General features: G+C 37.6%; 1 protein-coding gene across 1 annotated transcript; it reads left to right on the forward strand.

The window, feature by feature from the left end:
• The first annotated feature begins 961 nt into the window (after positions 1-961).
• LOC145667477 (uncharacterized) lies at positions 962-8,743 on the forward strand. Its single transcript, XM_081734954.1, has 2 exons — positions 962-1,061; positions 8,225-8,743. Exons 1-2 carry the CDS (start codon positions 1,022-1,024, stop codon positions 8,584-8,586), a joined length of 402 nt encoding a protein of 133 aa, XP_081591080.1. The 5' UTR covers positions 962-1,021; the 3' UTR covers positions 8,587-8,743.
• The last annotated feature ends 5,818 nt before the right edge of the window (positions 8,744-14,561 follow it).

The raw sequence follows: 14,561 nt of genomic DNA on the forward strand, positions 1-14,561 counted from the left end.
AAAACTGGAGGGCTAAGTCTCCCCGGCCCCAGGCTAGATTCACCATTGACTCTGTGACGGAAATCATATGTAATAATAGGAAAGATGGTAATGAAAATCTGTGTTCAATTTCCGGTGAAAAAACGTGTGATTTGGATGTCGGGTCCCACATTAAGGTGTAGACTAACGTCTCATGTAGCCTGGGCACTGAACGCAAATGCTAAGCTTTAAGAAAAAGAAAATGAAATATATTGCACAATACTTGTTTTTTTGGGAACCAAATTCAGCACATATGAAACTTCCTATTTTATTGAAGCATACCTTTAAAAGTACGAAGGGTGTCCAATAAGTTATTTACCTAGACAGGTGAGGATGGGCGGATCATAATAATGCCTGATACGCACGCCAAGGCCATTGTGTGGAACCTTGAGGTTTGTCAGAGTAACAGTGTTGCCGTGAGCAGTGTTTGTCTTACGCCCCGTAGCGAATGTTTGTATAACGGTCCGTAAGGTTCAGTCTACCATCACCCCTGTGGTTTCCAAATGTTGAATCATTCTTCCTGCAGTCCGGACATACCCCCTAGTGTCTATTTCCTTTTCCGAAACATGAAGAAACACCTGCGGGGACACCGTTTCTCGTCAGACAACGAGGTCCAACAGGCTCTTTCCCAGTGGTTTGGCCATGACAAAGACTATTTTTCCTCTGAGATTTCTTCGCTGCACACAAAGTGACGACGGTGCATATACCTCCATGGGGACTACATCGAAAACAAGTGATGACCAGGTTGAACCTATCTGCATCCCTTCCTGTCCTAGATAACTTATTCGACGCCACTCGTACGCATGGATTAATATTATTATTGTTCAAATTTTTATTAGATGCGTTCCTAATGCTATTTATGAATATTTTAATATTAAACATTGTCTTGCCTTTCATTCTTGAGCTTTCCATTACAATAGTTCATTCTACTTTCAGCGATGATGTGAATTTCAAAAATCACAGTGTTTTCCACATATATTTTGGCAGCGTAACATCAATTCGCATGAGGCAAGATGTGGTACTTTCATGGGAAGAATTACTAGGTAAGACAATAGAAAATTCTACTTCAATTTGAGTTTTGTCTGGTTTCGTTTACTGTCACAAACTCTACGTTAAGATGGTTTTTAAAATATTTCCTCCACTTGTGTTTGAAATATAATATTTGCCCAAATAAAAAAGATATTATGGTTATCTGTAAAGAATAGTTTAATATAAAATACAATGCGTGAAGTACAGTCAAGGTGTAACATGACACCTACAGATATTTGGCATTGATATTGATCCATTGATTTCAGAGCATAGCAAGGAGTTACTACTTCAGTAGAAACTTCTGGGATGCTGATGGATCCATTGTTCCACGGTGATCTGTGCTTCCTTGTCACAGGAGAACTCTTTACCATTGTTTAGCAGTGTTCTGTAGTTCCTTGTCACAGGTGAACTGTTGACAGTTCAGTGACATTTTTAAGGGCCGGAGATATGGTAATCACATGTAAAGATATCAGGCCTCTACGGAAAGTGTTTGAGAAATTTTCATTGAAAGGTTTTAGCAGGTGGAGGATCTTCTTGGTCACATGTGGCCCAGCGTTATCCTGCAGCAGCAGTATTCCGTTCGAGAGCTTCCTTCTGCGCTTGGTTTTGATATGCTGTTTTAACAGATTAAATTTCTGAATTATGCACTCCTTCTGCGCGAAGAAATCTGGTAATAGCTTGTTGCGCTGATAAGAAGGAATCCATAATGCACCCGACTGCGCGAAACAACTTTCCCCCAACTGAAGAAATCACAGAAGGAGTGGGTCAGTGGATCGTGGGTCAACAGTATTTTCTATGTGACCTACTGCGACCCACCACCTACCGTGGCCCACTTTGACCCACCAACCCACTCTGCTCAGTGCGTTGTAGACAGCATCTTCTGAACACTGCATTTGACTACGATTTACTTTCATGGCCTTCATCTTTCTTCCTTTTACCTACCTGAGATGATTATATCTAAGGGAAAACACAAACTTCCGCACTTTTGGATAATGATATTTGTTATTGTAATAACAGCAGTAGGACTTACTACCTGACTTTCGAGAGACAGTCGAATTTTACACTTTTTTCCTTTCTTTACGTTGCCCTGCTTAACCTTGATTTAAAACTTCCAAATTTCATCGTATTTTCCACTGAAAAGTAGCTATAATTTAACAAGCAAGTAATTATACATGATAATTAAATTGAAATTAATCGTAATATGGTCTATGACAAACACCTTACCATTTTATATCTTGAAGGTCATATCCACCGGTATTGTAAAAGAGCGGTGCTTGAGCGATTGACCGTAGAAATTAAAACTCCAATTAGAAAGAATTTCACATCCTTGTTTTATTACAAGTGTAAACTCTTTAGTCAGTGGAGAGGAGGGCGTGAATCATGGGTCAGAATGGGCCATGGTAGGTCAGAGTGGCTCACGTTGGGTTGTGGGTCAGTGGGTCATGAGTCAAGTTTTCATTGACCCACACCATCTTTCGAGGAAACAGCACGCGACACCGTTCACTACAAGCGTTTTATGTGTATATATACACAATTTTTCTTGCTACTTAAGTCTTTGAAGCACGGTGATACTAATATTTTTATACCACATTTTATATATCACCGTGCTTCAAAGAGGTAAATTTAGTAAACTTCTAGCTAGAAAACCAGATGGCACTACATTTCTAGCCAACTCCACGCACAACTCAGCTGAACGTATACGACCTGGTTTATCATAGCGTAACTATCATTGTACCGACAGATAGCGTATTTTAAGATTAGGATACAGGGGCGGATCCAGGACCGATTTCTGGAGTGGGCAGTGGGTTTTCATAATGCTACTTTTAAGGGATGGATTTTATTTACATATATAAAATAAAAAACTTTCCTCTTCTGGGGGGGATTCCCCGATCGCCCCACCTGGATCAGCCCCTATTAGAATAAAAATATTTTAGAATGTTATTTTTAATAATCATACTATATAGGGTAGGGTAAAGTATCCAATAGTCGACCGAATTTGATTACGAAAAACGTATGTCGTTATTTTGTGCTCTTTCTTTAATTGAATATGTCAAAAAAATGTGTATAGTACTCTGTGCACTCTCTAGAATCATGGGATTAAGTTAGTTTTCAAAAATGTTATTTCATTAATTTATTACACTTTTTTATTATAAATGTGACAAATTTTGCTGTAGTCGACCACCCAAAATCTAAGTTCGACCACTACGTATACCAGTAGTCGACCAGGACTTCCAAGATATAAAATTGTCCAGCTAATTTCATAAATTGATACAAAAACACAATAGAATAATTCACAATATTCTAAATAAAAATTGTGGCTACCATTGGATCTAAACCACAACAGTTTTGTTTAAATAAATACAGGCCTATTCGACAAATTTGTGCAAATTATAGTTGAATTTGCGAAGATAGGCTATTTTTAAAGTTGAGCAAGAAACTAACATAACGTATTATAAATATAGTTTATAACAGCAACTAATGGCTTCTCCTCTATAGAATAGTTATAATTAATAATACAAATGGGTTTAAATAGTCATTTCGAAGGACAACATTGACTCAGAAGAAAATCCTCATCGCTGCTGTCGCTATCTTCGCATTGATAGAAACAGCTTGAGCATTGGGAATCTTCATACTCTTCTGCAATATGTGCTTCCAAATCAGGAAAGAACGCTCTGTGAATTTGGGGAATGCATGGAAGATGCGTTTTGCACAAACAGTCTGCACAAGTTACACATTTGGGCTGTAATTTATTGCTTTCGTCGATATCTCCTTTGCATTGACAACAAATTTCCTGTTTAATTGTAGCACGTTCCACTGATTCAGGAATACAAGAATAATTCTCAGGGATATCAAAAGCACTGTTTTCGCATGGGTTGGATGTTTCTTGCTCTTGATTGCCACTATCAGGAATGTTTTTCTGGTTCTCAGAACTTGGTATCCCTTTGTGTACTTTCTTTCTATTGCCAGAACGCTTGTTGTTTTCTTTCGCTGAAAACTTCTCAAGGCGAGCCTTTTTTCGATTTTCTTTTTCTTCTTCCTTCCTTCGTTTCATTTCTTCCTTTCCCTCATAATAATTTTTCCATTCTGCTGAAGATATGGCACATGGAATTTTGTTCGAAGATCTCGATCTAGTTCCCCGGCAACGTGTTTTCTCAGAGTCTACCTTTGTTGGCCACCACAGATGCTGCTCAAAATTTTCCAATGAAGCTTGATTACTTCCACATTCGGGAGGAACATATTGCCCGCTGCTGAGAGCAGAATCATTAAATGTCAATGGACTAGTGCTTGTATGCTTAACATCAACTGTTAAAGCCTCAGGAGTTGAGAGTAAGGACCCTTGTTCATTCAAAGTTTCACTGTTGTGTTCAGTTTGTTTCTTTGCTTTCTGTTGTACTGTCAGCCAGAACTGAAATAACATTGTTTCTTCATCACGTACACTTAATTCGCCCTGCGATTCTCTCACCATCTCAAATTTGTCCAATCTTTCCAATCCTAGTTCATACTTCATCACTTCAAGAGTATTTTTATATGCCGCAACTGTTGGCTCACAAGCTGATGGGGTTTCACTCGGAGATTGAGGTGGTGAGATTTCACACACACTTACCGCGTGGCTGGATTGTGAGGTGTTTGGTGGAATAATGCATTTTGTGTAATCAGCGGCATTTGGGTCAAAGGGAAAGAATCCACACTTTCGAAAGGCATTCTTTATGATTTCAGGGCTGGCACGATTTTGTATAACTTTAGCTAGAAGTGGACAAAAATCTAACTTGGTGAGGACCTTATACGAATTTTCGGCTTGCCATTTGTGGACAACTTTCCGCCAAGCACCCTTTAAACTTCTAAATACACCTACATCTGCCGGTTGTAATATGTGGGTCGCGTTGGGGTACAAGGCATAAAGAATAATGCCATTTTTAGAGCACAAGTTACTAGTGTTCAAGTTTAAATGAGTTCTATGTCCGTCAACGAGGAAAAGCACGGGAAACTTTGTATTTCTTCTTTTCAACCAAGGTAGCAAAACGTTAGTAATGTATTCATAGAATGTTTCAGATTTCATCCACCCACTATCAGATAATCCTAATCCCCATTCTTTTGGTACAGTATTTACCAAATCTTTAGGTGGCTTCACATAGGGAAACACTACCATTGTTGGCAAAATGCTTCCTGCAGCATTGAATCCAGCTAGAACTGTGATTGTATCCTTTTCTGTTCCAGGAGCCACTTCATATAAGTTTTTCCAACCTTTGGGTCCCAAAATTACCCCAGTTCGAGGACACAGTTGAAAGTTTGTCTCATCAGCATTCAGAATTCTTTCTGGATCTTCCAGCAAATTACGACAATTAACACTAGTTAGGTACTCCTTCAGTTCCTGAAACCAAGATCTGATAGCAGTCTCTGTAACACACGCACGTGCTTTAGATACTGTTTCCGCTGTCCTCTCAGTCACTTCTGGGTGCCTTCTCAAAAATGAATGATACCAGGCAGGACCAGGTCTTCCATTCCTGAACGGCGTCGTTCTGTTATTATGCTGAACAATGTGTTGAACTGCATTTAATAAATCGTCCTTCTTCCTTGGAAAGCCCAATTTCGCCACGGATATTAACCACTCAGCAAGCTTATTCTCCTCTTCTTTGGACAAGACTGTTTTGGGTCCCATTTGTCGACCTTCTGGACGTCGACCACTCAGCTTGTCGAGTAGCGTTGTTTTCGGCACACCGTATAATGCTGAAGCTTTACGCACACTCATGTTCCTTGATCGTACAGCATGAAGAGCACTTTGCAATGCTTCCTCACTATATTTGAACAGTTGTCTTTTTTGAATGGAGCCATCACGTAAGCCTCGTGTAGGTTAAGTTATTGTAATGAAAAAAGAAAGAAAAACATAAGTGGACCCACGCCATTTCACGTAAAAATATAGCTACACTAATTCCGTCGGCTTTCATGAATTACACTTATCAGACCTGCAAAGGAAGAAAACTAACAAGACTGGATATGACTTCAGCTTATTGGAGAAAAATAAACAAATTAATGAATTAATCAAACAAGTAGCTTCATAGTATGAATGAGTCTCTTTCTCCCTGTTAGCAAGTCAAATAATGGATCAATATTCTGCAAGGAGAGAACACTCAACATTCTTCAGCACCTAAATCAAAGGCATGAAATCCAAGTCTGAATAGAATATTCAAAACTACAATATCAAATATTGGCATGCAATAGGTATTTACAGACATCCAATACTAATCTCTCTCTCTCTCTCTCTCTCTCTCTCTCTCTCTCTGTTTCTAGTTCAATTTTATTCATGTGCCTTTTCAAAGTTCTTCAAATTCATTTTATTTCATTTTCTTACCACAAATATTACTCTTCTCTAAAGTCGACCACTTTGTTTCCAGTACTCGACCTCCCCGGTCGCCTACTGCTTCCGTTGCTTTAAATTGATTCTTTTGTGATCTCAAGAGCATGTTAACTTCAAACCTTTCAAGCCATATACTTTGTTAATTAATTTCTAACGAATTTTCAAAATGGTATTAGTCGACCACCCTGGTCGACTATAGAAATTGATCGTTTGAAAGAATGCAGTAGTCGACCTCCCCGTTTTTTTGTCCCAAAAGAAACAAATTTTATTATATTCAAATATTAAACTAAAGAACTAACCCAACATAAGCTATTTGAATATTAAAACCTGAATTAGTAACGACCATGATTGTATAAACACATTTTTCCTACCTGTTGTCAGTATTCCAAAAAAATATGATTCTTCTGTGTTTCTTCCGTCTCCTGCTATAGCCCTAAACACTTTGGCGCGTTTCAGGCTAACCGTGTCAAACAAAACAATACAAGTTTGCAGTGATACCAGACAATGTTTAAAGTTTTCACTAAGACATTCACTGGAATTCCCAATGGAATAGATTTAATCTTAACAATGTATTTTTTCCAAGTGGTCGACTACTAACCTAGGTCGACTATAGCCGGTTCCACCCTACTCAGAATTGAGTTAAGACATCTATGTGTCTCTTTAAGTAAAGAAAAACTATTATCTAAGCCATTCTTAAGGTGGTAAAGGGCATAGCAAAAAATAGGGAGAATGTTATTTACCGATTACAACTGAAGTGAAAAGAAAATACCAAAACTATAGAAGAGATTTCACATATTTAGGTGCAAGATATTAATTTATAACCACCTTTTGTAAAGAAGCACAATCGATAAGACAATTATTTCATTCAAGAACCATCTTTGACTTTATATTTTGCTCTGATTCACATGAGCATCAAATAATTAGAAAGGTACTACAAATGTGTTTCCCTGAAATCAAGTATTACTTACCTATAGAGTATTGCGTAGTTTTCTTTATAAATCTATATATTCACTAACCATGTTTTAGAGATCACTTGAATAATGGACTATAACTTTTGAAATATTTTGAAACATTAGACATATGTTTAACTAAATCACTCTATGGCCTATGGAACCCGCGGTTCAATGTCGTGTCACAAATGCTCTCCATTGACGTCTGTCCTTAGCCAATTGGATCTTGTTTCTACTTTGTATTCCTATTTCTGCGAGATACATCTTAATATTTTTCTCTCATCTGTAACTAAGTTTTCCTAATGGTCGTTTTCCAATTGGACTTCCAGTTAAAATTTTAAAACGTTCCTACTTTCTTCCATCCTGGCTACATGACCTACCCACCTGAGCCTCCTAGATTTGATGACCCTAACAATGTTTGGTAAGCGGTATAAATTATGCAGCTCCTCGTTATGAAGTTTCCGCAATTCCCCATTCCCGTTCCTCTTGGGTCCCAATATTAGTCTCAGGATCTTGTTCTCAAATACTTTCAGACTTCGTTCTTCCCTCAGAGTAGGCGACGATTTTTTGCAACCGTACAGGACAACAGGCATGGTTATCGTTTTATAAATTTTAAGCTTGAAATTCCTCGGCAGACGACAAAAGAATTTGAATTGAAAATAACAAGAATTTCCTGCTTTCAGTTCATATTTAATTTCTTTGTGGAAATGCTTTTATCTGTTAACATTGATCCTAGATATCTGAAAGTCTATTTGTCATAAGTATTATTTGATATTTTGACGCATCCATAATTTGGACTATTTTACAAATTAAAATTTATAAAATAACTAAGTGAAAAATAAGAATAATTGAATATATATGTACTCTTTTACAGGTTCCTTCGGAGGCATATGTGGACTGTTTATGGGGTTTAGCATGATAAGCATCTTAGAGGTGGTGTATTTTTTCATAATTAGATTTTGCATGGTACTGAAAAATAGTGTTTTGTTACCAGGACCAATTCCACCTACAGTTGTGAGAAAAATTTCTCGGTCCGAGATCGTAGGACCAACGCCTCTTGTTCACGGCCTGAGAAGAACTCGCAGCTTTAGGGAAACTGTTTTTAAAACCAAAGAAAATTCTACGTTAATAAAAACTTTAGGTAGTTCCACAACAAGAAATGATAGATTGACCAGAAGATTTTTAGGGTTTCCTATTGACACGGGACAGCTGCCAACGGATGTCATTACATTTTAGACAAATAGGCTACCATTATGTTATCAGTAATAAATGACATTGACTAATTCAGTGTTTCAACATGATTTGGACACTGATTTGGTCAGAAACAACTTTTGGTCATTGTTTAACATGTCCAAAAATGTCTGGAAGTGCCTGTCAGTGAACAAGGAATGTCTAGAATGCCTCCTTACAGTGGTTAATACGAAGTATTCTGAGAGTTTTAAAAATGTATTTGAAGTTAATATATATATATATATATATATATATATATATTCAATGAGCCTACAAGTACAGAAACTAGTTTTAAACAGTGTTAGGATGCTTTGCACATTACGTAGTGTCTAGAATACCTTCTAACAGTTGTTAATAGAAACTGCCCTCAGTGTGTTCAAAATGTACCTGAACTTCTGCTGTGTCTAATGAATATGGACAAAGAAACGAGTTTTAAACAGTTTTAGGGGATTTTATACATTACGTAGTGTCTAGAATGCCTCCTAACAGTGGTTAATAAAAACTGTCCTCAAAATGTTCAAAATGTATCTGAACTTCTGATGTGTCAAACTAATATATTGGCACAGAAACGAGTTTTAAACAATGTTAAATTTTACACATTACATAGTGTCTAGAATGCCTCCTAACAGTGGTTAATAAAAACTGTCCTCAAAATGTTCAAAATGTATCTGAACTTCTGATGTGTCTAGCTAATATATTGGCACAGAAACGAGTTTTAAACAATGTTAGATTTTACACATTACATAGTGTCTAGTATGTCTCCTAACAGTGGTTAATAGGAACTGCCCTAGAGTGTTCAAAATGTACTTAAACTTCTAATGTGTCTAACTAATATATTGGCACAGAAACGAACTTTAAACAGTGTTAGAGTTTACCCATTACATGGTATCTAGAATATCTCCTAACAGTGATTAATAGGAACTGCCTTCAGTGTGTTCAAAATAAATATGAACATCTGATGTGTCTAATGATTCTACGGGCACAGAAACAATTTTTAAACAGTGTTAAGACACTTTACGCATTACCATGTACACACTTGCAAGTGGCTTTTTCCCGTATACTCACTGTACGCATCAAAAGGTACAAAGACAGGATCGTGTGATAGGATGGGCGGTGGGCCTAGTTTTTGAGTGAGTAGACATTGCAAATTAGAACTAATAGGCGTGTATAGTAGATGGAGGAAAAAACAAGAGGGTTTAATTCTTTGAATGACTATCTCTCATTCCTTCGAATAGTCCTTTCATCATAAGCATCATTTTCACTGTTAGAGGTATTCTAGACATTTTTGTTGACTTATATAATACCTCAGAATATTCTTGAATATGTTAAACAATTTCCAAGGACCATTTCTAAAAACAATGTTCGAACTCTAGACTTTTGTAGTGTAATATCAACGATATTGAGTACACAGATTGAGCAAAATGTAGTCGCAACAAGTTCTCACGTCAGAGAGCTGTCTCAACATTACAAGATTTCTTAGCTGATAAGTGAATGTAAAGCGATGAAGCGTAGGGAATGGTAACGATTCCGTGCTACTCATGAAAAGCAGCGCTGCCATGAAATAGAAGAAGCGCAATAACAATATGTTTCGGAAAGACAGTCAACATGAGTGGATCAAGATTGAAGTCGCACGTGGGACCAGTGCACACTAATATTTTTAGGAACTTCGTAACGATCTTTTCGCCAAAATGAAGAAACCACTTCACGGCAAGCACTAAGAGACAAGAGAAACCTTTTGGCGATTCGTACGGAACATCGGCAAAGATTGGCGCGCTGCAGTTGTCGTAGAAACTCTCCACACGTGTCGTAGACAGTGATATGGATAGGACAAAATCACATTGAATTAATGTAACAGGTATTCTCCTTCTGTGCATAATGTCAGGTACGAATTATAACAATAATTTATCCAGTCCTTGCAAATTTCAGGTACCATATTCAAGTGCTGAGATGAACCGAAAGCTTCGGAATTGTAATACAAGCTGTGACCGTTTAGTACCCGGAATTTACTGTAAAAATTCTACAATGTTGTTAGCGCATACTAAACACACAAATAAAAAGAGGTTTAGGGACAAAGATGTTATAAAAATAGAGGATCTGTCTATAGAAGAAAATCGTGAAACCATACGTCACAGTTTCGCCTAGCCTACTCCGCCTGCTCCTTCCACTAAAATCGCAACGTTTCCATCCAAAGTAGAGAAGCCAATCAGATGCTCGGTTGTTATTTTGGTTTTATTGAGTTCATAGGATGAAGATACATATAGACAGATCCTCTATTTTATAAATTCTTGTTCAGAGCTCAAACAACGATTGATGCATCTCGTTTGACCTAAACAAAATAACATAAATGATAGTAATGCCTTATGAATAATCTCCGAGAGAAGTTATGTTTCTAACCTAGCAATTGCTATTGTATCATAACCATGACATTTACCCTCTGCAAGCTTTTCATTATCCCATTAGCAGATTGAGAATAGGCCTAAACAATATACTTGATTAAATATAGTTTAAAATTATGATTAACTTTATCCAAGGATGAAAGATATACAGCCTCTGTCCAGAAAGATTGGTGAATGTGTCTATATTTCGAATGGATTGTTGTCTTACCTGAAACAGTGGTTACTGCCATTCAAAGTAATTCCCATTGATGGTACTGCACCTCTGAGAACGGCTGAACAGGTCCTAGGAACTCCTAGCGTACTCGTCTTTAGGGATAGCCTTCAGCTGGATCCTAATATTACGTTTAATGTCTGAAAACCTCTGGCGCTATAGGGCTGATTTCAATTTGAAGAACAAGAAAAATCCTGGAAAGACAAGTCTGAAGAGTAGGGTGGGTGATTGAGTGACACACTCCGCTCTTAACCAGGAACTGCTGTACCAGGAAAGCAGTGTGGCTGGGCATTGTCGTGGAGCAGCGTTCAGTCGTCTTGCTTGGCGTACTGGGGGCGTATCCGCTTGATCCGTTGCAGCACACGCTTCAGTATTTCAACGTACGTTGCGGCATTTAATATGGTGCACTCAGGAAAGAATTCTTTATGAATGAGACCCTCAGAGTCGAAGAACACCACTAGCATTGCCTTGATGCAGGATCTCTCACTTCGCACCTTCTTGCTTTTCGGCGACCCTGGACCACACTACTCCATACTTTGACCCTTGCCTTCGGGGTTGTGTCTCAGGCACTAGGTCTCGTCACCTGTTACGATGATTTTCAGGAAATTTGGATCTCGATCCGCCATGTCGATGAGATCTCCACAGGTGTCAAGCCGAAGTCACATTTATTCCTGCGTCAAAGTGTGGGGCGAGAGTCGGGAGCAAACCTTGCGTTTATCCAAATTCTAGGTCACTATAACGTCTCACGATAAATTACCACTTCCTCGGTTATCATTCGCTCTGCTACATGACGGTTTCGTGCTAAAAGTTCCTTCACTTTCTGTGCGCAGTCCGGGATACGTGCAGTTGACATTTGGGGAGGGGGCTACTTCCATGGTGTCCCACCCTTCTCTGAAACGATTAAACCACTCAGATACATACTTCAAGATGACAGCACATTTTTGGTAAACTGTTGTCACCATTTCATGAGTCTCTTTCACTGATTTTCCAAGTTTGAAATAGAACAACATATATGTACGCGGTTTCATTTTGGTACCCATTTTTGGTTTCTTTGCTCGCATTACGTCTTCACTCTACAAGGTGCTGTTTTCACACGATAAGCACACTCAGAGCGCACAGTGAGGCCACTCGGTAAGTTGTTCAGGCATGTCCTGCCTGTCCAGCGCGAGATGCGGCAGTGGTGCGCTCTTATGACCGTGAACAATATGATGTCGTTCACCGAACTTTCTGGACAGAGGTTATATTAATCGAAATTATGACATTGAGATTGACGGTAAATTCTCCTGTGAAAGTTTTGAGAAAAATGGCTTTTCTAAGGCACTAGAAAGTGTGTTTCATTGTCACAAATAATAATATTGATTAATTTTATTCTACTGGAAAAGTTTGTGCATTTTTATGTACTGTATATGGGAAAGAAATCAGTGTTAAGAAGCAGATTTATCTGTTCGTTAGTTTGTTGTCTAATGGTAACACAGACACTAACAATAACACAGATACTCCTAGCAGTAACACACTACTCTTAGCAGCGATGCACAAACTACTAAAATGTTTTCCTGCCTATATAGTAGGAGCTACCGCCAACTTGAAAGTACTTTCCCTGAAATGAAAGGATCACTGTTAGAAACTTCTAGCACAGAACGGAACATAGCCCAGTACACCGTATTTTCATCAGTATATGTCGCAAAATGTATGTATTTTTAATTCTTCGCAATATGATTTCACATGCCATTTTTCAACATTTGTGACAGCTTGTAACTGGGAAATGACGTCGAAATTCACACATGGACTATTTTCCTTTGTTTTCGTGTGGAGATCGTATATATATATAGTGTGTGTGTATGAGTGGTTTGGGTGAACATAATGCTAAGCGCCACTTCCAGTGAAATTGAGTTATTAGGTGGAATTGGATTGGAATTGAACTACAAAACAGTATGTAGTTCAGAAATGTACCTGCAGATGGCAGGTGAAGCTCGTTTGGTATGTGTTTGGTATTGCATTGAATTGCATAGGAATTTTGAACGACCTTTCCCAGCTTACCTATAACACTGGAGAATTTCCGTCCCTTCGCCCAAACTAAATCTAAAATAACATTACTGTGCACACTTTTTCTAGAAGCAGGAAAGACAACATCTTTTATATACTAAAATGCTGCTTGAAGAAGTTCTGGGCTGGTAACAACAAATTGGTAACACCCATTATTTAAAGAAATTTTATTTAAGAAAATAACTGAAAGTGTTTCAATATTTTATTGTCAAATATAACTATGACATAATTTAACTTAAAAGGTTAAAGATTTATATGGAAAATGTATTATTCTAAGAATAAATGTTAAGTGTATAGTAAGCGACAAAAGTTTTTCTGTTTGGTAAAATATCTTTTGAAAGGTAGAATGAACACCGTTTCACCAAGTTTCAAGATTGAAAAGTACAGAAAATTCTATTCTTTTAAATTTACTGAAAACTGTACTCAAACTGTCCTTCCATTCTGAAGTTATTTACGAAAATAATTTCATCAAACAGAAAGAACTTTTGTGGCTGACTGTACAAGATATTCTTTAATTTTCCATTTATTCAGATATTTATTCATCCATAATGTATATTCCTAGTCAACATTAGTGTAAAGAGTTAAAGTTGTACTACATGTGAAAGAAATGTGTTTCTCTTTACATTTTAATTTTTTAAATGTGCATTCAAACCTGGATAACGTCGCTGCGCCTTGAAGAATCGCTATGTGTTAAATTTTCAGGAGAAGCAAAACACATTCCAAAGTCTTAAAATTTTGCCAGATACACGGTAACACTTGAAAAATACAATAAAATTGGTTCTGCGTATATTATGCACTGGACATTGTTGTACCTTGCTTCAACAATATTATATTTCTATTTTTGTGTCTATTGCACCTTTAGAAGCACATAGAGGATTTGTATATATTAATCAATACGTACATGATGAGGACCTAAAGCCTTTAATTTCAATCTATTATATTCTCATTGTTGTGGCATTGAAACAATTGAATATGAGACGCTACCTGACAGTTTTCAGGTTTATTTCCAACTCAAAACTCATTTTCGACAAAAATGTCACATAGCGGGTCTTCGAGGCGCAGCGACGATAAAGGGATCGAAAGGGACCGCTAACTTAATCTCACTTGTAGAGATATCTCACTTATGGAATTCCTTACTTAGTAGGCTGAAAATGCCGATGTATCACTTATAGAGGTATAATATTGAAGACAAATTTCCCAGTAATAGAGGTTTCTCAGCTATTCAGGTCCCACTTATCCAGATTAGACCAGTGGTTCTCAACCTTTTTTGACTGACAACACAATTTACTCAATGTCGAGGACATCGCACCCTTGTTTCATTTTTGTTATAA

This window comes from Thermobia domestica, chromosome 13 (assembly GCF_964235325.1).
Source record: "Thermobia domestica chromosome 13, izTheDome1.hap1.1, whole genome shotgun sequence".
In the NCBI taxonomy this organism is placed as follows: Eukaryota; Metazoa; Arthropoda; class Insecta; order Zygentoma; family Lepismatidae; genus Thermobia; species Thermobia domestica.

Bases quoted from the DNA above. Each gene is read 5' to 3' on its own strand.
- LOC145667477 (XM_081734954.1), top strand. From the start codon at position 1,022: ATGAGGCAAGATGTGGTACTTTCATGGGAAGAATTACTAG. The intron at 1,062-8,224 runs GTAAGACAATAG...ACTCTTTTACAG, and splicing joins TTCATGGGAAGAATTACTAG to GTTCCTTCGGAGGCATATGT.